At 45.2% G+C, this 26,784-nt stretch overlaps 3 protein-coding genes across 7 annotated transcripts in view; 2 read left to right on the top strand and 1 right to left on the bottom strand.

Annotated features, from left to right (window-relative positions):
• LOC111846513 (lysine-specific demethylase RSBN1L-like) overlaps nt 1-4,677 on the top strand; it is a 42,797-nt gene extending 38,120 nt beyond the window's left edge. For both annotated transcript variants that reach the window (XM_023816767.2, XM_072709711.1), the window contains 5 exons: nt 1,634-1,771; nt 2,246-2,388; nt 2,755-2,922; nt 3,277-3,385; nt 3,638-4,677. In XM_023816767.2, coding sequence (XP_023672535.2) covers nt 1,634-1,771; nt 2,246-2,388; nt 2,755-2,922; nt 3,277-3,385; nt 3,638-4,168 — 1,089 coding nt within the window. In that variant the 3' untranslated portion in view covers nt 4,169-4,677. The remainder of the gene's footprint in view (nt 1-1,633; nt 1,772-2,245; nt 2,389-2,754; nt 2,923-3,276; nt 3,386-3,637) is intronic.
• Nucleotides 4,678-6,518: 1,841 nt separating this feature from the next.
• LOC111846532 (transmembrane protein 60-like) lies at nt 6,519-8,079 on the bottom strand. Its single transcript, XM_023816809.2, has 2 exons — nt 7,803-8,079; nt 6,519-7,374 (listed from the first exon to the last, which is right to left on the bottom strand). Exon 2 carries the CDS (start codon nt 7,342-7,344, stop codon nt 6,940-6,942), a length of 405 nt encoding a protein of 134 aa, XP_023672577.1. The 5' UTR covers nt 7,345-7,374; nt 7,803-8,079; the 3' UTR covers nt 6,519-6,939.
• A 50-nt stretch (nt 8,080-8,129) lies between these two features.
• LOC111846514 (protein PHTF2-like) lies at nt 8,130-26,347 on the top strand. 4 transcript variants are annotated; one of them, XM_072709680.1, is made up of 19 exons: nt 8,542-8,723; nt 10,765-11,034; nt 15,313-15,390; nt 18,426-18,482; nt 18,625-18,694; nt 19,079-19,237; nt 19,658-19,820; nt 19,925-20,083; nt 20,193-20,379; nt 20,469-20,636; nt 20,785-20,991; nt 22,115-22,243; nt 22,524-22,796; nt 23,010-23,141; nt 23,404-23,490; nt 24,026-24,181; nt 24,269-24,364; nt 24,571-24,696; nt 25,230-26,347. In XM_072709680.1, exons 3-19 carry the CDS (start codon nt 15,346-15,348, stop codon nt 25,248-25,250), a joined length of 2,235 nt encoding a protein of 744 aa, XP_072565781.1. In that variant the 5' UTR covers nt 8,542-8,723; nt 10,765-11,034; nt 15,313-15,345; the 3' UTR covers nt 25,251-26,347. The 4 variants fall into 4 exon arrangements, with proteins under 4 accessions (XP_023672539.2, XP_072565781.1, XP_023672537.2 ...); XM_023816771.2 differs by lacking the exons at nt 8,542-8,723; nt 10,765-11,034 and adding an exon at nt 8,130-8,235; XM_023816769.2 differs by lacking the exon at nt 10,765-11,034.
• Nucleotides 26,348-26,784: the final 437 nt, after the last annotated feature.

The raw sequence follows: 26,784 nt of genomic DNA, 5'->3' as shown, positions 1-26,784 counted from the left end.
CATAAATCTAATGCTGTCACTTTACTTTTAGTGTTTTGGAATATTGGAGTATTGTAAAATGTGATGGTTTTATTTTGAGCCCCCAAAGCATTCCTCCTTTTTCTGCCATTTTCCTGACACAGAAAATGGGAATATGCTCGTCCAGAAATGAGCAGCCTGGTGACCAATGAGCTAATCAGTCATTGGATAAGCCTGACAGAACATCATGCTGTCATTTGGCAGCACAGCACTGTGCTTTTGTTCTGCATCCCAATGAATATAGCGCTGTACTAATTAAATGTGCCAGTTTTATATATATATATACATATATTATTTAACCATTTGGTGTTATTGTGTTGCCTTTCCTGATCGTAACCCTGTAACTGCAACACTAGCGTTCTTTCACTATTTTCACTGTTTTGTTGTTCCCCCAGCAAAACGCTGAGTGCTGCTGAACATACAAGTCATTTTGCACTAAAGATAAATATTTTGAAATATACGAGTCAAGCTGTAGCATATCCTGAAAGGCACAAAATAAAAATGTATACAGTTCTCTTTAAAGTATCGTACAAAAAATCCTGTTCAATGGCTCAAAATAGAGATGAAATTGATATGAGTTTAAGAGTAATGTTGACAAGCCAGCATAGCTGCTATATAAACAAGCTGTGTTCTACATGACATTTATATTTCATATTGATAGTTTATAAGCAGTATTATTAGAACTTGAAATCACACTATTTTCTCCATAATACCACAGAAAAGTGAATGTGTTAAAAATTATTCAGGAACTGCGTTGGGTTGGCACCCCATCTTGGGTTGTTCCCTGCCTTCTGCCTGTAGCTTCTGGGATTGGCTCTGGACCCCTCTTGATCCTGAATAGGACAAGCAGTTAGAGAAGATGGATGGATGGATTATTTAGGGAAATGGAAATAATAGTTGGTGACTTTGGAGATGAAAGGATTATAACTGTTTTGCTGTGGAAAACTTAAAACACATAGGAATTTGGCTGTTTGAATGGCTTCCTTTGATGTGGCCAGTGTGGTCTTCCTGTGCGACAGTATTTTCCCCTTAAAACGCTCGTAAAAGAAGTCTGCAATAGGAATGTTAGGATGCAAGAACTTTGTCAAGGGTAACATTTCAAACAAAGTGGTACTTATAGGCTCTATAACTATGGTAAGATACTATGATTGAATAAATCAGATATGTTTCTTCTGGCAGTTGTGGCTGATAAGTTATATCCGAAGAGCGAAGCAGCAACAGCAAGCATTTCTTACACGTCTTTTTATCCAAAGATCAGGAGGAGCTGACAGTGTTAGATGGTATGACTGCAAGGCTCATGCCATCAATTACCATGTTTGGATTTGAAGGGGGTTGACATTGACTACGGGCTTGTCAGTAGTGGCACAGTGCAATCTTGGAAATATTGGGATGAATCTGAGGTTCCCCAATGTTTTTGGGGGAACCCAGCAGACTATAAGGGAGAGATTTATTTTTGGGAGTACTTGTACCTAAGGGCATTTGAGCTAGTTGTTAGGGTGGAACAAGGAACATATCCAGTACAGTAGTGTCAAGGCTTCCACAGTGTTCTGATGGTGTGGGCCTCACATCATCAGGGAAATGATAGCATTCACTTGACAGTTTTGACTGCTTCCAGGTGAAGAGGACCTATTCCCATGGGACATACCGAGCTGGTGCCATGCGGCAGATCAGCCTGGTGGGTGCTGTGGATGAAGAGGCTGGTGATTTCTTTCCAGAGTTCCTTAACATGCTCGAGGAATCGCCCTTCCTGAAAGTAAGTCCCCACGGCAGGGGGTTAATTCAGTTTTGGATAATGCTTCCAGATGAGCAAGAAGCCAGTACTGTGCTGTGGAAGCAAATGAGTCTCTGCTGGAATCACATATGCCAGACTTGGGTAGCAGCTGTTCTTGGGTGAATATTTTACGCTGGAGTGTAATGAGGTCGGTCCCTCTAAGTTGCAAATTCAGTGTGACTCAAGTGACTGCCAAAAATATAAACTCGCAAAAGTTTGACGTAGCGCCTCCACCGATGACAGAAATAAAACAGGCAAAACAGTTAATATAACCATTATAACTGGAAATGCAGCCACCTTGTCAGAAAGAAGGAAGCAGATCTCTAGGCTGACCTCCCGCATATAAAGAACTATTTTGCTTATATGTTTGTGTACGGACCCCAACCCCTGCCTTGAAAGTGAATGCAGTGGCACTTGGCAGTGACTGACACTGACCCCTCCCTACCATGTGTCCAGCTCACACTGCCTTGGGGCACCTTCTCCAGCCTGAAGCTGCACAGCCCCACGGAGAGCGACGACGGCCCCATCATGTGGGTGCGGCCGGGAGAGCAAATGATCCCCGTGGCCGACATGCCAAAGTCCCCTTTCAAGAGGAAAAGGTAAGAAACAGGTCCCAGTTAGTGATGGAAACTAAAACCCTTTTTAGGTAAACATCTGTCATTTTCATTAAACACACTGAAGCCCCTAATTTAAATTAAGGAGGGATGGCAGAATTTAACACATTGTCAAAAGATGCAGAGTGTGGTGTGTCCTTCTAATGGTCAGCTTAAGGGCCTAGTTGGGTGTAGGTACTGTAATGCTTTTGGGAGTCAGTTAGAAACTGATAGCGCAGCCCCTAACTGTGGAGATCTTTGAACTCACATTTTAACCAGTAGCACTCACTTAAAGCCCTTACCTCTGTTAAGCTAACCCCCTCCCCCAAAGGTTCAGTGCCAGCTTGCGTGAAGCATATTGCTGCTCCTCAGGTCGACCAATGAAATAAAGAACCTCCAGTACCTACCTCGGGCCAGTGAGCCACGTGAGATGCTCTTTGAAGACCGAACACGGGCTCACGCTGACCACATCGGCCAGGGGTTCGATCGTCGGACGACAGCAGCTGTAGGCATGCTGAAGGCCGTGTGCTACGGGGAGAGGTGGGTCTGCAGCTCATGCACGTGCCCAACCTGTGCAAATTAATTTGTGTTTGTTTCCACATCCAAGTGATGTCATATAGAAATGCTCCATGCATCCAACTCTGTTTTACTTGCAAATCTTGGTACCAGTTATTAGCATTTGGGCCAAGTACTGGGATAACGGTTATTATATCTGCACTTGTTTATGTATAAGGGTGACTTAATTCAATTTATAATTACCACTTGCTGCAAGGTTCAGTCATATGCTGTGAAACATGTCAGTGTAAAGTCTTTCTATGTGAAGTATAAGTGTGGGATTTCATGAAAATGCATGATGAAAGCAACTATTTTGTGTGCTTTTCTTGCCCTACACAGTGTGGACACCCCTCGGATAACCAAAGATGTGATCTGCTTCCACGCGGGGGATTTCCTGGATGTGGTGCAGAGGCTACAGCTGGACTTGTACGAGCCTCCACTGTCACAGGTGAGCCCAGCTCTGTGTTGCCACCTGATGGTCGAGAACCAGAACTGTACCTGTAACAGCAGCAAAAGGAAGTCGTCCCATGAACCACGTCCTATGGTCTGTGTTGGCAGTATTCCCATATAGGAATACATCAGAAGACATCCTAAATGATGCTGATGAATTGTAATGTTCAACAACCCTGAGATTAAAAAAACAACAACTGTGTGAGTGTGTATATGGTTTCTGCCAAAACTGTCTCCCTGTCTCCTGCAGTGTGTGCAGTGGGTGGATGATGCCAAGCTAAACCAGCTCCGGCGAGAAGGCATTCGCTATGCGCGCGTCCAGCTCTACGACAACGACATCTACTACATCCCGCGCAATGTGGTGCACCAGTTCAAGACTGTGTCGGCCGTCTGCAGTCTGGCCTGGCACGTGCGCTTGAGACAGTACCATCAGGAGGCTGAGAGAGAGGGGACAGAGGGGGCCGAGGACGGGACTGAGGCAGCCAGCACAAAGCAGGAGCCCTCTAGAGACGATACACAGCCACTTCCCAGTGTCAAAACGGAGCCAATAGACTTTGCTCCTGATGAGGCTCCAAGGCGGACATCCTTGGGGCCCGAGAGTAGGCCAGAACCACACCACCAGTACCACTGGCAATGTCCTCCCACAGGCCCTGCAGAGGGCAGGACGTGGCCCACCCCGGCCCTCGCTGAGGCGCCTGAGGACACACTGTACCCAAAGCCTTCAGAGCCCCGCCTCCCCAAACATCCACTGCACGAGCAGCCGAAAGACTTTTTATACTGATTTGTACATAACATTTTTAAATTGCTAATTTCCCTCACTGTTTTGTTTTAACAATCAGAAAAGAACAAACAGACAAGAAAACCACACAGAAAACCCGAGGTATGAAAGTGCCGTATGGACCATGTGACCCCCCCAAACGAATACACGGCAAATGTAGCTTCTTACATTCCTCAGTGCCTGTCTGTAACTGTGAATGCTCCGAGCGCTAAGGGCCAGCCACACTGTTACATACCAGGATGGAAATCAACCGGTCCTCAGATAATATATTTTTAAGTTGGAGATTATACATAGACTAGAGCTGACATGAACACATACAGTATATTTTTTGTAAGAGACAGAATTCTTTTAATGACTACAGCCTTTTTCCATAGAGCTTATTTATATTTTTTGTTCTCATTTTAAATGTCAGCACTGTAGTGTAAATAACTTTTTAAAAAACAAAAAGACAAAACTTGTAGTGTGATTTCTACATAAATGGGAACCTCATAATAAAGGTTCACTTTACTGGGTTGGTGGTGTTCAGTGCAGTGCCGCCTGACATCTGTGTGCATGTTTACAAAAGAGGATTTTCCTGCATCCGTTTCAAAGGTTTTGTGAAGCTTTCCAGTGCATGAGATTCAGAGATGGGTAGGTTGCAAAAAGGCTAATCAGTTACACCGTATAAGCAATATACTATAATTGTAAGATTTTCAAACAATATATTTTTGCAAGAAAACAAAACTCATATTTTGAAAGATGATTATAAAACTAATTGACAGTTGACAGTATGTCCACATTTCCTGCTCAGGTATATTTTTAACGTCTATAAAATAAATTTGTTTAGAGCCTAAGATTCACCCTAAAGCAAAGGTAAGAGTCAGTAATATGATCGTTCTTGCACAGTATGCTGGAGTACATAGTAGCCTGGTACTATGTCAGAAGGCCTTTAGTGGTCTATTAAAGTGTTTCCCAGTCTAGTCCTCAGGGACCCACAGCCAGTCCACATTTTTGCTCCCTCCAAGCTCCTGGCAGGAGGGAGCAAAAAAATGTAAGATTTTGTGTGACCGCACTAAATTTGGCTGTGGGTCCATGAGGACCGGATTGGGAAACACAGTAAATAGTAAATGCATGTATTGTAAAGCACTCAAAGCACTTTACAATACATGCCTCACATTCACCCATCCATACCACACATTCATACACCGGTGGCAGAGGCTGCCATGCAAGGTGCCAACCTGCACACCGGAAGTAATTTGGGGTTCAGTGTCTTGCTCAACACTGGTCTATTAGGATGCACAGATTGGGTCCCTTCTGTCCTCTGAGGTAGGAAGCTTGCTGTGCTTTAGCAGTGTGACTGCGGGGATGCCTGTCGCTGAGCTGCAGTAATTTGTGGGTTCCATGCAGTTCTGACTATTGAAGCTCTGCATTAAAGGGAGGATCATCTGTTGGTATTAAGATGCAGCAAATGGATGCAGTTTATGTAGCCGCAGCATGCATTGCAGTGATAGACAGAAAGATTAAGAGGGGTGGTGGTAAATCTTAATAGGGGATAGTTTTTGTCATTTTATTCCCACTGGGGGATGGCATCCACATGCATCCCATGACATCACCAGCCCTGTTTATAAGCATCCTACTGTTCTAGCCTAATCTCACTGAATGTCACACGTATAGGGGAATGTGGCCATAAAAACACCTGTAATATTAAGTTAGCCAGTGAGGTGTTGAGAGGGCTGGAACTGAAGCAATGGGGATGTACTGGGTCATGTATGTCACTGCAGGCTGGATGTGCAGATCTGCACTGCAAACGATATTTTCAGCTAAAGTGAACACACTTGTTGCCAAGATCCAGCCGTAAGGTGAGTAACACTCATTCCAAATGTTTTGTAGGTATTGGGATGAGCTAATTGTGATTGACTTAAGAGATGGTAAATGTTGCCTTTCTCGTACAAGCCATAAACTGAAGCCAAATTCAGCTTACTGCACTCACTCCATGGTGTGGTTTCTGCACGTTCCATGCAGCTAGATGGAACAATTTTTGATACCATTGGGGGCTGGCTAGCTCTTTGATGGGAGCTACGGACTGGCAAGGTGAGGTTACAGCTATGACAGCAGCACAGGCCGGGATTTTGGCAACCTGTAGAAGGGAAGCTTAAGGGGAAAATGAGAGAGATCCTTTAATAGCTTTGCCTCTGTGTGTCCAAGTGTTACACACCTGCTCTGACCACACTGCATCTGTGCCAATATTGAGGAAATCACGTCAAATGTGCAGGTCTCAATTCAGTTGTAGAAAACAGTATTTTCTGACAAAGTACACGATTGCTTAAAGCATGGTGTAGTGTGTTCGGGGAAGCTGAATGATGGACTGAGGAAATTGCCTTTTCTTTACTCTTTATTCACAGCACCACTATATTATGTGCTATTCAAAGTATGCCTTCTATTAAAAATGCAACTGTTTCTATGTGACAGCCATGAAAAAGAATGGCAGACAATTCATAAATACATAGGTTTTAAATTAACAGCGCATTCCATACAAAAACAGTAGCTATGCTGAATTTCTCAATATCTTGGTATCCAGTAAAGAATTAAGGCTTAAAAATGACTTAATGCTACATTAAGGTTCCCTGCATGAAAAGCCAACATTTTCTCATGTTTCCAATTCTGTTAAAAGTGACAGTATGACCTTATCACGAGGAGGTTGTTAATTATTTAAAGTGAATGAAGTAAAGGAGGTTTTCCATACTGATATGAGAACCTTTGTAGTAGGATGACGGCCTGACTCAGATGGAAGCACATCAATCTCTCTGCTCAGGGAAGATGTTGTACCCCAGTTCAGTCATGGCACCCAGGAGTAGGACCCAGAGTGGGATGCAGACGAGCGAAAGTTTAATCTCTGCCAGCTGTTCAAGCCGCACACATAGCGTGAGGCAGAAGGCCACCTTCAGCAGCATGGCTGTCAGGTACCAGGTCTTCCTCCGTAGGTCCTGTGGGCCGTCGCGTGGCTCGTGGCCTGGCTTACAGTGCCCTGCCATCTTGAGTGCCAGCATGAGGAGGAGTATGGCATCAAAGATCCATATAGGTACAAAGATGAGGAACCAGTTCCAGTTGACCTTCTCATCGAGCTTCAGCACCAGCATGATGAGAAAGACGAGGCTGAAGATCCAGGTCAGTAGCACTCTCTGTGCTAAGGACATACTCATTGAAAATATGCCAGGGAAACACTTTCACCCCTGCAACACAAATCAGGCCCTCAAAAGCAGGATATATTGACAATTTCAGCAACAAAGAACATTAATGCCGCCCTGCTCCGGTTCCTATGTGTCCGGGTACACACCTTTGTTTCATATTTCCCTACACTGCTATATATGCATTTATACATTTAAAGTAAAGCGTAAATTGTGCTCCTTGCTTTGCTCAAGAAGTTCAAGTTTCAAGCTAAGCAGCAGGGCATCTAGTGATTTAAGTTAAAGGATCAAAGCTTAAAAAAAAAAAAACACGCTGGATGGAAAGTCTTCCGAAGACACCTAACACTAAATGCAAACGCAGAAATCCACATTGTTACAAAGCGGTATAAAACATGTATGCATCATAACAGATTACATCAAGACTTTATATAGAATAGTTAGCATCAATAAATATTTACTACTGTTGAACTTACGTGAATGTCTTTGCAGTTCAGAGCAGAAACGGCATTTGATTCCGTGTATATGTGCCTTGGAGTACGTACATCTTCCTATTATGCTAAAATGGGAGTAATCCTATTACTGAACCCAAATCTTTCTGGTTATTTCAATCAATTTACACCCCCTTCAGATTTTAGTGATTGTTATTGGCGTGTGTGTATAATATTTTGGTCCCTTTTGTAAATAACGATTGGACCGTATTACTGTCAGTCCTGATCCAGAGCTTTCAAAACATACTGAAAGTATTTCTTCCGGGTCATAAGTTTTTACCGTAAAATACAGACAAAATTGTCATATCCTCAGGTGAATGAATTCTCATTAATATTTTACGTCAACCTTCAATGGCGATGTAGTTAATTCAGTTTTATCGTCCAGCAGAGGTCATCGGATGTCTTTTCTTTTGCCTCGGTAATTACATACGTAAAAAATAGCAAATTTTATTCGGTTTTTAAAATCCAGATACATTGTTTCGAAAGGAAAATCATATGCGTGTTCACGTGAAATACTTATTCCTTACTGAACAATTTTCCCGCAATATTCCAGTAAGATTATTATTATTGGATTGTTTGTAAGTATAAAACTTTTCCAAACGATTTGGTCTATAATGGTTACATTTTGTTGATTTTTCCAGAGCTGCCATCCTTAACGCGCATGCGATCTGTATATTAATCGTTAAAAATATCATGCGCCTTTTTACTATATATGTTGGTAAAAAGCGACAACTTCTATTTATACAGTAAACGGATTGGGCTTGTGTCGGAAAGAGATAATTGCTCTAAAATTTATAGAAAATGTACTGAATATACTGTGTACATATATGTCGTCGTCGGATTATAAAGACGCAAGGATTTCTATGAAAGTAGGCATCAAGTCATTGCGACTAAGAAGACCTCGAGGTGAGAGCTGGCATCCTTTCCGAAATTTCATTCAGTTCTCCCAACCTAATTAAATCAATTTGTACTCTTGCAGTGTTTTATTCTGGATTCTGCAGTCTCACTGGAGGCTGACGTGTATTTATTTTGTCTGCAGTCGTATACAGGAATAGCTGTTTTATTTTAATGTCCTCCTTAGTCGCCTTACAAACTTGTCACTGCCGTATATGCGCTTGAAAAGTAGAGGAAGAAAAATTCACACAAAGCAAGTGGCTTCCATAAGTCAGAAGAAGAATAAAGCGCAAGAGGAAGTCGAATTAATCTAAATTAAAAGATGATGCAAGAAGCTATAGCTATTTACGGTCTGATTAGGAGACTTGGGCTCTACTGCTGCGATAGACTGATGGGTGCACCGTCGGTTTTTGGACACGTGTGGTACTGTTGGGTTTTTACGGGAAAACTGAAATGTGCGTTTGTATTCCGTTCGTGGCAGGTCGCTTTATGGGAAAACTTCTTGCGGTTTCTGGTTGTAATGCTTCAATTCGTGCCATTTTCGCTAACCTCTACGATTTGATACAAGATTAACCAGAAATATCCCGGCTGTAAAAGTAACGACTCGACTTTTTAGTTGTACTTCTTTTTAGTATTTGGTCTTATGCTTGTCACTGTTAAGCACATGGGCTAGAACCATCGTCTACGATTTCGATGATGTACAAAAAAAAACTCGAGGGTGATTCGTATCTGACACAATCCAGACCAGAAAAGTACTGTAATACCAGCTAGTGCCTAGTAGGATTTCGGAGGATGGTGTAACGGACTGTGTCTGGGCTTCGTCGGCTTCTGTCTCGCTGTCCTTAGCCATCCCCTCTCCTGCTCCATGCATTTACGTTTGACAGGTGACCACGTGATACACATGTCCCCTCATCCTTTTTTATCACCTAACGAAGGTTATTGCATTGTTCAGGTGCTATATGGTTAACATCTTTTGTATTTCAAGCACACAAAGGTGGACAATTTCGGGGTTTCCTTCCCTGACACGTAAGTCTTGACACTGGCTAAGTAATTCCCCGCGACTTGTCTCCTGACTTTTTCCACACACGATTTTAAAGTTAGTCAGTGCACTATGGACAACTTTGTTAAAGCGTGTTAAATTCTGGAGAATCACTTTCTTTGTTCTCCCGATGTACAGAAGCCGGCAGCCTCCTCCGAGCCCTGCATCTATCGTGCCTTGCAGCGCCCTAGTTTTCACGGCTTACCCGGAAATTCGTGTCCACAGCTATAAGCGGCAAAACGGACCGGGAAATCCCCTTAAACAAAGCGCCGGCTTGTGTCTGCAGTGGGAATAGAAGTACGGCGTTCTAATGGGTGCCTTTTTCTGCTGTTGTCGTATGAACAAAAAGAGGAAATTAGGTCATTCTGCTGTGTTGTGCGGATTTTTATTCCCCATTAAACTTCCACTGAGCTGTGCCCTAAGTGGGCCCAAAGGGCTGTAATCTTGGGGGCTCCATCCGAAGAGCGTTACCCTTCGTCGGCCTAGTTTGCCCGTGCCTCTCCCGGCGCTTTCCGGTGCTTTTTAGCCACGCTTGGTATTGGACACTGACCTCGCCATGGTCCGTGATCAGCCACCTTGTTTCGTCCGCATGCATAATTCATGATGAGCATTTCAGTTCAAGCTATAAGGCAAAGTACGTCTGTGGTTTTGTTCTGGGATTAAAATACCGCTTAGTGATTGCTTTAAGATGTATTGTCACTTTTGCAAAGAAAATATTGCCACGGTGCCCGTGGGGTGGGGTGGGGGTGGATGCAGTGTCTATTGACATATTGTCAGTTGAGGTCAATAAAGTACTTCTGATGAAGTGCAGATAGTACAGTACTATGCAATACAGTGATTATGGGGCAAATAGCTGTAAGTCACTGGTTATGTAGCGAGCTGATGGCTCTAGGGGAGAATCAGAAGTGGATGGAGAAACGCCAGTAGTGTTTCCTAGGGAGCAGGAGTGTGATGAGGGCGTGGACTGGGTGGCTGGCATCCATGCTGATGCACTCATGCCCCTTCTATCAGCAGCAGAGGCGGATTGACTGGAGCTGTGCAAGATCTGTGCCAATGATCTTCGAAGCTGTCAGGATGCTCCTTTGGCGCAGTTTCAGGTCCTGAGCCACTCGGTTACCCAAGCACACCACGGTGGATCCAGGCAGGAAGCTCCCAGTGGTGCAGAAATAGAAGTTCACTAAGGTTTTGGGTCCCACCCAAAAGCTCTTCAGCCTTCTCAGGAAGAACAGCCTCTGCTGAGCCTTCTGGTGGATGCAGCTGGTTTTACTTCCGGGTCGTTCCACGGCAAGTCATCTAGAGCATCGCGGGTCATATCATGGATTTCCATGAACAAATTCTATAAAATTAGTCAATTTTAGTAATTAAGATTTACTAATTTAAGATACGTAAAGTTACTAATCTTAAAACTGTCCACCCAAAAAAAAATTGAATATTTGAAAAATATTCAAAGTTGTTCTAATTAACTCTGAACTCACTAATGGTAACAGCTCATTCTTGTCTTTATATGCATAATATGGTTCCAGTTGTTTTTTTTACCTCTAAAAAAATGTTTGTTGCAAATAACAATCCCTTTTTGGAAAATAAAGGGTTAAAATTCAACCCAAAATGGCCCTTTTTACTCTATTTTTATTTATTTATTTATCCTTTATTTTACCAGGAAGGTTCCATTGAGATACAATATCTCTTCTTCCAGGAAGTCCTGGCCGAGATAGCAGTAGTGGCATTTTCATGGCTCTGTAGAGCTTCTGACTTTTTTCAAATTGTATATTTTATTTACTTTTCTGTCAACTCCCCATACATAAAATAAATAAGTATAAATATATATATTTTAAAAAGCAGTAGGTGTGAATGGTACATGTCAAAAGAATAGGCAATTATCGAATATTAATCTACCACAGATTAACAATGTACTGGGTTACGGTAGAAGTAAAAGGGTTTCCATACTATTAAGAATGTCTCTGTTTTGCCTTTGACTGTATGTCAAATGTTTCAAAGGAATGATCTCTTTCAACAATTGTATAAGTCAGATGTATAAAGAGATGTGTGTATAAGTCAAATTTTAGAGGTTTGCTGTTTGTTCTAGTTTAACAGAATATGCTGTATAGGAGATCCATCCAAGTCTTTTAGAAGAAGTAGAGTCCAGTTTACCATCCAAGTTTTTTCCAGAAAGGTACTTTACTGGAGTCCCAACATAGGTCGTGTTCAGTACTTTTTCAGAAAAAGAATGTATGGCATTCCAAAACTGCCGCATACCGGCACAGTTCCAAAAGACATGAAGCACTGGCCCCCACTGACACAGTGGGGATACATTAGGGAGCACTTTGTGCAGATGGACCGGGGTTACGCAGATTCGCTGTGTGAATTTATAATTTATTCCACAATTTTATTGCAAGAGAATGATGTAAATGCAGTGTTGTAAATATGTCCCCATTGAATATCCACTAAGACTTGGCCACAGTCTTGCTGCCAAACTGGAGTGGAGGTAAAGAAGAGCTGAGGTGATCCAATAGAGCTGTATAACTGACTTCTGTTTGGAAGGAGAACAACATTTTCAAGATGGAGAGAACTGTGTAAAATCTGGGGAAGAAATATTTTAAAATGGCTGGCATATGATATGTTTATGTATCTTTAACTGATCTTTGCGCATTCCTTCATGAAAGATGATCTGTTCAAGTTCATTTAATAGTTACATGAATTCAGGAACATAGATTTAGTTGAAATTCAGCAGATTTCATCTGACAGATCTTCCTTATACCTAGCATAAATTTCAGCTAAATCCATTATGCTTTGAGCCATTGGCTTAAACATATGAGACTTCAGAATAGCAAAAAATGACTCCTTTTGCACAACTTTATTACTAAAACAGACAAATTTTACATTTTTTTTTTATGGAAATCCATGGAATGACCTGCAAGGCTCTCGGTGAGTTGGTGTGAAATGATCCCTGTAAGCAGCCTCACCTGTAAGCAGCCTCATCATCGCTTGTCCAGTCATGGTGGTGTCATCTGCACACTTGATGATCCTGTTAACCTTAAGCTGTACCACAAAGTTCTGGGTGTGCAGCAACAGACTGAGACCGCAGCCTTGTGGAACGTCAGCGCTGAAGATTAATGTGGATGACCTACCGTTGCCAGTTCTCACTGTTAGAAAGCCGAACACCCTTTCACAGGTGGAATTGCCAACAAAATTGGAATTGATAAAAGCTGAGCTGTAGTTGGTAATTTATTCCAGTATTCTCACTCCGGTCGTTGGGGACCTGCAGACAGTCCATGTTTTTGCTCGTGTTTTGTCCATGATGAGCAAAAATGTGGACTGGGAGGGAGTAAAAAGGACCGTCTTTGGGTCCCCGAGGGCCAGATTGGGAAACACCAATCTATTCAGATGTAGGTGTTCTCCTCCCAGAGTAGCATGTAAGGCAGTGGCTATGGCATCGTCCGTGGATCTGTTGCACAGGAATGCAAACTGGAATAGGTTCAGGCTTGCTGGGTTGTTACCGTTTATGTGTGACATGACCAGCTTTTCCAGACACTCCATGAATGTAAGTTAAAGTGAAGGGACTGCCATTCTTTAGGCATTCTGTCACACCTAAAATAACCTTATTACAGACTAGAAGCCACTTCCTGTGGCATATAGATGCATTAATGGCACATTCATACATTGTACTGATGTCTCATTATCCCGCCTAAATCAGCTGTATCTCTTCAAGATATTGGTGCTTTTTTCCCCTCTTCCATTCAGGCAAGTGTCTGTTGAGTGCTGGAGAAACATTTGCTTAAAAATGTGTTCATTGCTAACCTCTTTGCTGCATGCATGTTAGATAAATAATAATAGATTAACATCAAAACCAGTAGTATAATGCCTGTGATCCTTTAATTCTGCGACATCAATAAACAGGGTACAAAGCAGGCTACTGCACAAGCAGCAGCTCAGGTACAGGAAGCGAGTGCTTGTGTGTATATACAAGCGTATTTTTGTCACACGCTGCGACAGGAACCATGAGAGGAAACCACAGCTTGCTGCATGTACTTGCAGGTTCTCCCCAGCAGTGTCCTCTTAACCTTCCAGCGGCAGCAGCGCAACAGCAGAATCTCCTGCCTTGTTGCTTGCGGTGCCTGCTTGAGTCTTTAGGACGATGGGCGGTCGAAGGTCGGATGGGAACGTTTCACCCATTGTAGATTGTGTCCTGTCTTCTGGAGTTTGGTGAGAGACAGTAAGTTCTGGGTGCGGAGCTGGGTTTAGCACTAGGCCGAGCACAGTTTTACAGCTTTGTGATCAGTGTGCAGGCTGCCTCTTGGACGCGGCAGTGCATGACCTCACCGGGAACGATGAGGGCTCCTAATTGGCCAGAGGGTGCAGGCACGCCCCAGCCAGTTTGTGAAGGCTCCATGAGATGTGACTCCATGTGAATGTCTGGTCAAAAACCGGACTTCATGATTGGTACTTTGCTGCTGTTCTTCTTGGGTAGGCAGATCTTCCACATTTCATGACGCTTTCAATTTGTTCCAGTAAGTGTAGCGTGCATTATTACTTGGCCTGTTTTGTCAAAAGGAGGGTTTTTGTGTTAATTTCTCCTGTATGAGGCTGTCCTCGACACCCAGAAGTTGATCATTTGATCGCTGAAGTTCTGCTCTCCTGCTGGCTGCACACAGCCGGTCCTGGAAAAATGTCTCACTCAGGAAAAATGTGTTCCTCCGTCTCTGATCACTGTGGCATTGCATCGCGCTCGCAATGCGCCAGATTTATGGGTCCGCGTGTGGAAATAGGGTGGACTGTTGAGGATTATTAAAAATAATACCATGTGACGTCGCTGGGGACACTTTGTGGCCAAGCTGATGTCTCCCCACATCCGGGGCACTGGGTGAACTCGCTATCTGCCCTGGTGATCACTGCACTCCCCTCTGACTTCCGCTGTGTACTGGTAACAAAACCATCAGTTCGAGGTTATGCATTGTATATAATGGCCCTGAAATTTCCATAACTGGCAGCCTTTTTTGTCATGATATGCTGATGTTTTGGTCCCAGGAGGAGTTGGTGCAGTCAGATTTTGTGTGTGTGTGTGTGTGTGTGTGTGTGTGTGTGTGTGTGTGTGTGTGTGTGTGTGTGTGGATTATGTTTATATTACATTGTGGGGATTAAATGTTCCCCACTATGTAATAAAATCCTGTTTTGATATTGTGGGGACCATTTTTCTGGTCCCCACAAAGGTCTGTGAATGCATTAAAAAAACTGAAAATGCCAAAAGTCTCATTTTGTTTGATTAGTTATCGGTAAGCTTAGGGCTGGGTAGGGGTTAGGGTTGTCCTGTTGAGATTAGAGTTTTCCCCATAAAAATTAATGGAGAGACACCATAAAGATATAATTACAAACCAGTTTGTTTGTGTGGGGATTATCCTCATTTCCTTTCTGTTCTCTTTGCACACGGTGGTGTTCAGCCAATGAGAATGCGGGAGGGCACTTCTAGCCCCACCCCAATCCTTTATGATGTCAAACAGTGGATAGGCTTAACTAAGTATGGTGAGAGTGAAGGGCTAGAGGACTAAAGCCCATCTCCTTCTGTTTCAGCTTAAGATGACCCGTGTGCCTCCTGGCATGTAGATGGCGGCTATGGTCAGGGATGCTGTGGTGTGGTACCAGAAGAAGGTGAGTGTCAAGCCCCCACCCAAACCCTGCCCCCTCCTGCCAGCTGGAAGGGGGGAGTGGCAGTTTGTTACGAGGGAAAAGGAAAACAGCCATTTTGTGGGAAAAATCGTTAGACTGTGCTCTCTCTGGTTCCCATTTAGAAGCGCTTTCTCTCACTTTTTCACAGAAGGAATGGGTAGATCTGACTAGGGCTAACCCTCACACGCAACTCAGGCCGGCAGGGGAGCCGCGTGTCACCACATGATAAACCAGATCTATGGGGCTGTGAAGCAGGCAGCCATGTGTATAGTATAGAGGTTAAGGCAGGGGGTCACCGATCTTATGCAGGAAGGGCCGCTGTGTGTCTGGGTTTTAACTGCAACTCCCTACTTAGATTATTAATTAGAGGACTGATTCATGGGTTTGAACAGCTGGCCTAAAGGTTACCCCAAAAACCTGCATACACACCGGCCCTTTGCAGATAAGATTGGCCACCCCTGGTTTAGGGGCTTTGGATTTCCTCATGACTTGATTGGGATAAACCCTTCAGCCATAAAGGGTTCAGTCGTTAAAGGGGATTGTGGTCTGGGGAGAGTAATTCCATCACGGTGCTGAGGCCTGATAAGTGGATCCCTCTCACTGTTCCAAATGAGCTTAGTTCTGGAATCAGACATCCCATGGCTCAGACATCCTGTGGTTCGACTGCACACTGTCCCTTGAAATAGCATCAGAAGCCCTCGTCCGTCTGTCTTTGGTCCTGAACGTGACTTGGCCTTCAGGTTTGACCTGTGGCAGGAGAAAGCAATGGAGGGGTTATTTTGTCGCGTCAGGTTTTGAGGTGCTGGCGGACATCTTTGCTGACGCTGACAGCCGGGACCTGAAGGGCTGCATAAGGACTCGAGAGTCTGGCAGTCATCTGTTCTGCCCAATTCCTCGCCTCCCTGTCAGTCCACTTCTAATCCTTATTCCATAGCTGTCTTAGAAAACATGACATAAGAATCCCTGCTCGTCCCTCTGCATCCTGTGCTGGTGTTCTGTCCAGTTCTGCAGCCTGCTGGCTCATATGGTCTGGCCAGTGTTGTAACCCTGAGCTCGCTGACCCAGTTGGCCATCGCTGGTAGGAAAGCGCTAGCAGACTAGCTGCTGTCGTTGTGGAAACGGGCCCCTCTCCATTGCCGCCTCCCCTCTCGCGGCCTCTCTCACTCCTTTCATGGTAGGGCCACAGTTTTCTTGCTGCCAGGTCTCACTGCAACCTGCTGTTACAGCTGCAAAGAAGCAGTACACGCACAAGATCAGCAACCAGGATCCACACATCACATCTGGAAAGGAGTGTGTGTGATAATTGATTATGGAAATCTCAACAGCTGCACGTACGGGCAACCCCCTGCGTCATCCCGGACATGCTGAACAGCAACTATGCCCGGTTTGGGCATCACAATTCAGATGCAAGGGCTGTTCAGCACATGGAGCCGGTCTTCAGCTGTAAAGGCATCCGCTCTGCCGGCATTTCGTCGCGTATTGGGGCTGCCGCGAGTAGTTGACGTAGTCGATGAATTTGACACTGAAAATGCATCGACATCAATATTTTAAATCGACGCATAGATTTTAAAATTTATTTTAATAAAATTACTTTTATGATTTCTAAAACACCTAAATCCATTATAAAAATAGAAAATAATTTGTTTACTGAGATAAAAATGAAAAACATTTACAAAAAAAACATGTTGGAATTTAAACTGCAAAAAGTACCTTCACACCACCACCATCTTTTTACCTTGTTTAACCACAGTATCTCCTATTTTAAAAGATGATGTGGCTGCTCATCTGTCCCTTCCTTCATCGCGACTTCAGTGCTTATCGCTGGTGTTGCATGTGGCGTGCTCCGCTATCCAAATTTATTAAGCATGAGGATACGCCAAATTTATACAGGTTACTAACTTTTGGGCATCACAATACGCATCTTATTAATATTCTTAGGCAGACTACTAATCTGTTTATTGAATTGTGGGCGAAAATAATGTTTAGTGCCAAAAAACCGGCGTACATTATCTAAAGCCCTGCAATGGCATGCAGTTTGTTGTTGTCAAAATAAAATTAACTTAAACAGTCAAATTTATTTTCTGAACGAAAATTAATCTTTTAGATTAATCGACCAATCGATAAAACAGTCCATAGATTAATATTTGAAAAATAGTCATTAGTGGCAGCCCCAATCACGTGTCATGCCCCAATCATGCAGCTATGACCGGTGTACGGCAACATCTTCAATGAGTCCCTGTCTTTTGATGTGTGTCATTGTGCTTCAAGAAGACCACAGTCATGCCCGTGTCAAAGAAGTCTACTATTGCACACTTAAATGACTACAATCCTATCACTTTAACCTCCACAGTCATGAAGTGTCTAGACCAGGGGTGGGCAATCTTATCCGCAAAGCGCCGGTGTGTATGCGGGTTTTCGCTGCAACTCCCTAATTAGATCACTAATTAGAGGACTGATTGGCTGAAGAGTCCTCCCACCTGGGCTTGAACAGCTGGCCTAAAGGTTATCCCGAAAACCTGCATTCACACCGACCCTTTGTGGATAAGATTGCCCACCCCTGGTCTAGACAAACTGGCTATGTGACACATTAGCTGGTCTCTAAGCACCAGCTGCATCCACCAGAAGGCTCAGCAGAGGCTGTTCTTCCTGAGAAGGCTGAAGAGCTTTTGGGTGGGACCCAAAACCTTAGTGAACTTCTATTTCTGCACCACTGGGAGCTTCCTGCCTGGATCCACCGTGGTGTGCTTGGGTAACCGAGTGGCTCAGGACCTGAAACTGCGCCAAAGGAGCATCCTGACAGCTTCGAAGATCATTGGCACAGATCTTGCAATATTGCTCTGAATATTATGCAGATATTACTGAAAGGTCAGCGGAGTTATCAGATAATAATGTGAGATACGCAGCACTATCTGCAGTTTTACCCTGGCGTGTATCTGCTGTGCGAACCCTCTCCTCACTTTGCTGTGACCTGAGACAATAGCCTAATAATGCCCTTTTTGCTTCTCCTGTCTTTACAGATTGGCGCTTATGATCAGCAGATATGGGAGAAATCGGTAGAACAGAGAGAAATCAAGGTAACAGTGTTTGTTTGCCATCGAGCCACGGCTCGGCCACCTGTGGCCTCGTCCAGAGTGCTCTTCTCTGCCCTCTTGTGTCCCATGAAAGTGATTTCAGCAGATTCTAAGTTTAGTAACTGTGGTTCGTGTTTCTCCCCAGGGTCTCCGCAACAAGCCAAAGCGGACGGGCCACGTGAAGCCGGACCTCATCGATGTGGACCTCGTGAGGGGTAAGGAGTGGGGGGAGGGGCTTCTCGCTGGTCAGCGGCTTTGGAAAGTGTCAGCATGGGGGAGCAGCAGCTATGGCTTTTACAACTGGAAGCCTCGAGTTCTCAGAAACGGATCTGCTTGCAGTGAAGTTTCTCAATATGCCACTTCTGTGAAAATGTGTGAAATACACTGCCATCTAGTGGAAATTAGGAGGATGCTGTTGTCTACCGTTACTTCATGCCAGATGCCCAAATCCAAGTAATTTAGACACTTTTGTCATTTTAAGTCAATTTTATTTTGGGTCTGCCTGAGCCATTTAAGCAGGAGACCCATTGCCTGTCATCCATTTTGGAGGCTGTTGTACTGATCTCTGGATGGCCCCTCTCTGCCCCTTGCCCCCGCAGGCTCCGCGTTTGCAAAGGCCAAGCCCGACAGCCCGTGGACCTCGCTGACTCGGAAGGGCATCGTCAGAGTGGTCTTCTTCCCATTTTTCTTCCGCTGGTGGATCCAGGTGACCTCCAGGGCCATCTTCCTGCTGCTGCTGCTCCTGTACCTGCTTCAGGGTGAGTGAGAGCGAGGCCACAGCCCTGCACAGGAAGGTTACGCCCACTTCCTGTCAGAGGCGCCTGATTGGCTCGCGACTGCAGCCTCCCAAGGGCCACACGCTGTCCTTTCTCTCAGCAGTCGGAAGCAGAACGAAGCTGTTTTTCACATGTAGACTGGAATAGGCTTTCCAGGCTTCTATATGAGTTATGAGCTCTGTTTCGTAATCTCCTTTATCTTGAAAGGTACTTCAGTGCAGTGCGGTCCCTGCAGGCTTTATATAAAATCCCTCCCCCCCCGACTCAAACACAGTATCTGAGCTGCCCCACGGTTGCAGTTGACAGGTTGCCACGCCATGACCCTCAGTTCACAACATGATTTGGACCAAAATATTTGTCTCACCCATTGTCTCTCTCCCCCCCTCTTTCTCCGGGCTGTAGTGGTGGCGGCCGTCCTCTTCTTCTCCATCCGACAGACGCACGGTGTGCCCGTCACGGAGGTGTTTGGTGCGCTCTGCTTCATGCTGCTGCTGGGCACGGTGCACTGCCAGATCGTCTCCACCCGGACACCCAATCCCCCCCCCTATAGTGGAAAGAGGAGAAGGTGAGTCCGCAGCTCAGTCTACCTTGAAAGCTTCTCATTGACCTTCTAGATGATTCTGGTTGCCTGGTTTGGTGTCTGAGCCCTCTTTATCTGTCTGGCTAAAGGAAGTTGAGGAAGGCTGCTCACTTGGAGGTGCATAGGGAGGGAGATGGCTCCAGCAGTACCGATAACCCCCAGGAGGGAGCGCCACAGGGTCAAACGTCAACAACCAGCCGCAGTCTCAGTGCTCTTCTGAGAGAGATCTGGCAGTTCTTCAGTATAGGGTGCGTAAGCTGCTTCTCCTTTCAGCACCAAGCTACTCACCCAGGTCCTCTCGGGTCCCTCACAGGGACGCCCGTCCTTCGGTAATTAGACCTCCTGTATCTTCTGCAGGACCAAGAAATCCAAGATGTCCATCGGCAAGTACAAGGAAACCGCTGGTTATGTGTCCCTGGGTGCTGAGGTGACCGGATCGGGGCTGGAAACACACGTGACCCCGTGCGACCTCCTGCGTTTTGAGGAGACGAGCTGGCGGGCCCCGTCGTCCCGGAATGCAGCGTCGCGGTTTACACCCCCAAAGGTGGGTGTCACGGGACCCCCATGTTTAGCAAGCGTTTAGCTGGCAGCAGGCTGTTGACGGCCTCCCCATATGTCCCCACACGTGTTAAGAAGCCCCCTAGTCCCCGCCTAGTGGAGAACGTGTCCGATGAGGCCTCCAGCGAGGAGGACCCCGAGGCGCCCTGTGGATCTGCCCGCCGGGGGGCCGAGTTTGTGAACGGTGACATCACGCTGCGCTTCAGGAAGCCCCTGAACTGCAGGAAGCCGTACAGCACAGAGGTAGGGGGTCAGGGGACTGCTGTGCTTAGTAATGGAGCAATGCATCATGGGATATTTGCATCTAATTCACCGTCGTTTTATGAAGAAGATTTTTGGTGCATGAGGTAATTGTGTCCGCCCCCCCCCCCCCCCCCCAAAACGCACTCAGGAAACAGCGCGGTCTGGTACCAGCGGCAGCTCCCGGCGCTCCAGCCTCCGCCAGGACTCCGGCAGCGCCCGGCCCGAGTCCGAGACGGAGGACCTTCTGTGGGAGGATTTTCTGCACTGTGCCGAGTACCGGTCGTCCTGCAGCAGCGACAGCGAGCGTGACGGCCCCGCCCACAAGAGGGAGTACCGGGACGACCCCTTCCACCAGGTGGGACCCCGCCACTGTCCGCTGTCACGCCCCGTCCCTCGTGTCTCTGCCATCGTCTTGGTCATGTGCCATTTTAACTGGGTTGTCCTTGCATTCATGGTATTCACACAACACACTTTGTATTTCTACTAACACCAGTCATTGCAGTTAAGTAAACTGCTAAAACCCAGCCAGCCAGTCATACGCCTGCAGGCTGTCACAACATTCACATTCTCTTCTTTTATTTTTTTATTTATTTATTTTTATTCATTTAATGTTCGTATGTCGTTACGCAGAGTCAGTCTGTGCTGCGAATCTTGCGCTGTTCTGCTCTGCACCAGTGATATCAGGAGCCAATATCGACAATCGGGGTGGATTTCTTCATTTTTATATATTTTTTTAAGTTACTACAGCCCATCTGTTTCATTTCCCACGTCCATGTAATTTGTCAGTTGTGCTGATTGTCAGGTTCTGTCACGGGCTGCAGGGAGCTTGAGGCGTGTGGCCCAAACTGTCGAGACGTCAGCTGTGCAGAAATTCTTCAAACAAGAAACTCAAAGTAGCTCGACAGCTGGCCTGCAATGTTTGCAGCGCCATGCTTTCGAGATGAGGTAGAAACAGAGCGTCGTCCATACAGCGAATCTAAATAGGCCCTTGCAGAAACATCTTAAGGATGAATACTGCAAAATGGCAAGGCTTACTCAGGCAAAGAATGCAGCAATGGCAATAAGGATCGGAATTGACAGATATAAATATCGAATGGATCAGATCACAGTACCAGAAAAGTGGATCAGGACATCCCTAATCTATACATATCGGTTTTTGTTTTTGTACAGTACTGTTGGCATACTACAATTATATACAGTGAGATTTAATTTTAAATTTATTTTCTAATTTCTGACTTTATTCTATAATTTAAGTATATTAGTGAAAATTGTTTGTCCTTTTGTCTTTCTGTTCCTCCGAAGATAAAGGATCTATCTTTTCTCTCTTATCTAATCGATCTGTCTGACTTTTTTATTTATCTGTCTAAAGCTTATTTCCCCATTGTGACTGCATTGTGTGAAATGGGTGTAATCTCATCCAAATATCTCCACTGGCCCTGTGTGGCTTCAGCATGAACTAAAAACCATTTCATGGCTAGGGCCACGCCCCTTGGCTGCACTGCCCCAGCCCAGGCCTGGAGCGCGTGAGCGCCATCGTGTGGGAGGGTAACGAGTGCAAAAAAGCCGACATGTCCGTGCTGGAGATCAGCGGCATAATCATGAACCGGGTGAGTGGTCGTCAGGGAGGAGATTGAGAACATCCAGAACTAACCCAGAAGGACAGGTTTTCGAATCACAGAAGCAGTCGCAGGAATACCATTATAGCTAAAAGGAGTGTTTGGAGCCTAGATGTGTTTAATTAAATGTATTAAAATGGTACATAGAAAGGGCTGAAATGTGTGAAATGTTCTTGATGAAATAGGTGAGGTGAAATGACAGGAATTGCGTGGCTCACACTTTACCGTCATGACATGGCTTGAACTTGTTTGCTGTGTGGCCGGTTTGTAGGTGAATCTTTACACCCCTGGAATAGGATACCAGGTGTTCGGGAACCTGGTGTCGGTGATCCTGGCCCTCACGCCGTTCGCGTTCAGGCTCTTCCAGCACGAGGAACCGGAGCAGGTGGCCGCGCTCTCAGCCAACGAGCTGCTCTCCATCGCCTTTGGCTCCAGTGGCGAGGTGACGGTGATCGTCATGGTGACTGTCAGCTTTGTGGTGCGAGCCTGTGTCATCTGGATCTTCTTCTTCCTGCTGAGCGTGGCGGAGAGAACCTACAAGCAGGTGAGTGAGGGCAGTGGACCACAGGAATGGGAAGGTGCATTTAAATTTAGATTAGCTTGAATTAGACTCTAACTTTAAGATATTGAATTCAGCAATAAGGTATTGCTTTCACACTTTGTTCCAGTCTTTCGTCGTAGGTTTGTAAGTTATGTGTAGTGAATTGAAGAAAAGCACCATAAACCCCTGTAACTGCTCTCGACCTCTCCACCTCAGAGGCTGCTGTTTGCAAAGCTCTTCGGCCACCTGACATCGGCTAGGAGAGCCAGGAAGTCCGAGGTGCCCCACTTTCGTCTCAAGAAAGTGCAGAACATCAAAATGTGGCTCTCGCTGCGTTCCTACCTAAAGGTGCTCTTTCCCAGGTTGCGTCTTCCCACAGTTTCAAAAAACCAGGCAATGAAAGCCAGCGTTTCATTTTTAAAACGCGTGGAGTACATGAACTTTGAGCGAGGATCTGATGGGATCGTAACGTATCATTGCTGCTGGTATCAGTTTAGCCTCAAAGAAGATCTGCCCCCCCCCCCCCAACCACTAGGAGGGAATTCAGTGATCCATGTTCATCCATGTCTACTCACACTTTCCCTCCCACCATCTTCTTCACATGTCATAGAGAAGAGGCCCACAGCGCTCTGTGGATGTCATCGTTTCCTCTGCGTTCCTGCTGACGCTTTCTGTGGTCTTCATTTGTTGCGCTCAGGTGAGCAGCTTCTCCTGCAAAGGCAGAGGGGAGAAATGGATACCAGGCGTGTGGGTGTCTGGTCTCCCCGATCCCTGTCTTCGCTCCCTTTTTGTTTATGTCGTCCCAGCACAGTGACCTGTAGCAGATGACCTTCCTCTCAGATTGAGGCTAAAGGATAGCAGATTTTACATTTATATAGCAGACGATTTTAGTCCAAAGCAACATACAGTTGAGAATGCAACCAATCCTTGGAGCAATTGGGAGTTAAAGGCCTTTCTCAAGGGCCGACAGTGAAATGACGCTGCCAAAACTGGGATTTGAACCAGCAACCTCCCGATCACAGGCACTGCATCCTCACCCGCTGAGCCACACCCTGCAGATAACCTGTAAATGTCTCGGATTGGTCGAAGAGAGGCATCTGTAAGGTTGTAGAAAGGCTTTCGAAGGAAACTCCATATGATCTCTGTTAAGGGAGATTGAAATATGAAGCACAAAGCCAGTGAGATTCACCCTGTCTCATTCTCTCTTGTCTGTATCCTGTCACCCTGCTCAGTTGCTCCATGTCCACAAGACCTTCCTGGACTGTCACTACAACTGGGAGCTGATGATCTGGTGCATCTCCCTGTCCCTGTTCCTGCTACGCTTCGTCACCTTAGGCTCCGAGACCAGCAAGAAGTACAGCAACACCTCCACCCTCCTGACAGAGCAGGTACGGGGCAAGCTCTGGGTATGGAGGCCATACCTCTGTAGTGCCGGCAGACGGTCTCTGGCTGACGGCTCTCGCGCTTCCTCACAGATAAACCTGTACCTGAAGATGGAGAAGAAGCCTAACAAGAAGGAGGAATTGACCCTGGTGAACAACGTTCTGAAGCTGGCCACCAAGTTGCTGAAGGTAGAGCCTCATGTTGAGCCTTATTGCTTTATGCTAGTGGTATTGCTGATGGGAGTAATGTTAGTGGGAGTAATGTAGTGGGAGTAACACTGGCTGTACTCTCAGGTTTGTAGTCGCATACTATGAGGCAGACGAGGAGCTATCATCATACACTGGGCCAGAGCCAGCTGAGAGATGTCATCTTGTAATCCTTTTTTTCTCCTCAGGAGCTGGATACACCTTTTCGGCTGTACGGTCTCACCATGAACCCTCTGCTGTACAACATCACCCAAGTGGTGATCCTGTCGGCTGTATCTGGGGTCATCAGTGACCTGCTGGGGTTCAACCTGAAGGTGCATTTCAGCAGTTTCTGTCTGTCCAGTTCTTAGTTTGAGGCCCCCCAATAATAATAATAACGATGATACTTTACTGATCCCCGTGGGGAAATCCTCTTTTCGCCCACCCCGTCTCGCTCTTCGTGGCACACAGACGCATGTAGGTGAGAGCAAGCTTGGCAGCAGAGGGCAGCCTTTGGCGCCCATGGAGCTGGAAGCTAGGGGACTTGCTCATGGGCCCACAGACGTGACTATTTTGCCGAAGCTGTACTCAAATGGGCAGCTTTCTGATCACAGACACAGAGGCTTAAGCCCACTGAGCTACATGCTGCCCCCAAATCCATAGTCTATTACATCCAGCAAGTGCTAGGATCTACTGCTTATGCGTGTCATTTATCAGCTACGCGAGTGAATCTTTACTGCGTAACTATCGAAAAAAAAGTCAATTTAATGTAAGTGATGTATACTTCACAGTATGAGTATCTTGCTTTAGATCATCAGGGGGATTGTACCTTATGTTGATTTGAAACTTGTGTTTTCCCCATTCGTAGTTGTGGAAAATCAAATCCTGATGTGGAGTAAAAAATCAAATCCTGACATGAAGCTACAGGAATCTGGAGGGTCCTTTCATCAGAGGAGATCAAGTTCCTCCAAGCTGTGAGGCGCCGCGCTGAGACTGACTGGCATATCCCCAGATTTTGTTTCTCGTTTTTTTTGTGCAATCCTGATATTTATTTGAACATTTCACTGCTTTTTTTTTTTAAGCAAAAACGTGTGTTTCCAGTGTTTAAGTATTATTTTAGCAAGAACTGTGGCTTGTCAGTATGAGGTATTATTCTATTCATTTGCTCTGAGTTGTTCAGATTATTGAATTTAGCAGCTGGTGGCTGTTTCAAACACCTTCAAAGGCTGATTTCCACTTGGCGCATTGTGCAAAAGGTCAAGGGCTGGTTAGGCCCGCAATCTTGGACCAGCCTGTAACCATGGCGACCGCTCCAGGAGGTTTACGACGCGGGGCTCAGAAGCCTGCGAAGGCAGCCTGGGTGGGGGGCGGGCAGTATGGACGTGGCCGTTTCCGTGACACCTAGGTGCTGTGACAGGACATGGTGGTTCCCCTGTGTGCCACTCATGGTGCGTAGGACACAAATCTGCATCCTTATGCTGTTGCTTTATGAAAATTTTATACCTTTATTATTAGTATTTCTATACTTATTATTTCTTTAACAGGTGTTTGTTTAAAGTGATGTTTGTCTTTTTTTTTGTTTGTTTGTTTGTTTGTTTGTTTGTTTGTTTGGATGGATGTTTTCTGAAGTACCTGTTTTGAAGCTGAGTTTTTCATCCAGGTTTGACCTTTTTTTGTCACCAGTGGTGTTTCACCACGTCACCTGTGACACAATTGTATAACTTGCTTGACCAAGTGGCCACTGGTCAGACAAAAAGCTGTTTCAATTTCTGACAGTAGTCATCAGAAAATGGATTTTTAGCCAGGCTTGGGCTCTCGGTGTGTTTACTTGGCCTGGTAGTGTGCACTTTAAAAAGAAATGTTACCTTTTTTATAATGGGGGGAAAAAACCTGATCAGAATCATAGCTTTTCTTTTCATGTTTGCTCGTCGTTGTGACAGAGACCAAAGGGCATTTTGCTAAAAAAAAAAAAAAAAAAAAAAATAATGGCGTATGACTTTGTTTGTTCGTTTCTTAAGCATGTTTTTGAGTATTATGGTTCTTTCATTGAAAATGCTTGGAAGCGTATTCCTTCTTTTTTAATTATTTTTCCCCCCATATAATTATCCACAATGTTACATTGTAGACATAAGAACATTTGCATAAAAATGTTTTGGGGGGAATAACTGAATTGTTTTATTTAAAATGAGACTCTCCATTGCTCTGCATATTTAAGTTTTCATTCCTTCCTTTGGAAATGATGTGATGTTTCTGTTGTAAATGGCTGTTACAGATTTTTGTACAGTATAGGGATTGTGAAGTATTCTTTAATCCAGTATACTAAGAAATATGTTACAGGCTATGGCTTCTGAACAAGAAATCTGACCATAACTATGTTTGGTTCCCATGACTTGGTGTAACATGTGAATTGTGTTTCACACTCC

The sequence above is a fragment of the Paramormyrops kingsleyae genome, chromosome 1, assembly GCF_048594095.1.
Source record: "Paramormyrops kingsleyae isolate MSU_618 chromosome 1, PKINGS_0.4, whole genome shotgun sequence".
Classification (NCBI taxonomy): domain Eukaryota; kingdom Metazoa; phylum Chordata; class Actinopteri; order Osteoglossiformes; family Mormyridae; genus Paramormyrops; species Paramormyrops kingsleyae.
The sequence above is the reverse complement of the archived record's forward strand: the minus strand, read 5'-3'. Positions and strand labels throughout refer to the sequence as shown.

Bases quoted from the DNA above. Each gene is read 5' to 3' on its own strand.
- LOC111846514 (XM_023816771.2), top strand. From the start codon at position 15,346: ATGGCGGCTATGGTCAGGGATGCTGTGGTGTGGTACCAGAAGAAG. The intron at 22,797-23,009 runs GTGAGTGAGGGC...TCTCCACCTCAG, and splicing joins CGGAGAGAACCTACAAGCAG to AGGCTGCTGTTTGCAAAGCT. The intron at 24,697-25,229 runs GTGCATTTCAGC...CCCCATTCGTAG, and splicing joins TGCTGGGGTTCAACCTGAAG to TTGTGGAAAATCAAATCCTG.
- LOC111846532 (XM_023816809.2), bottom strand. From the start codon at position 7,344: ATGAGTATGTCCTTAGCACAGAGAGTGCTACTGACCTGGATCTTCAGC.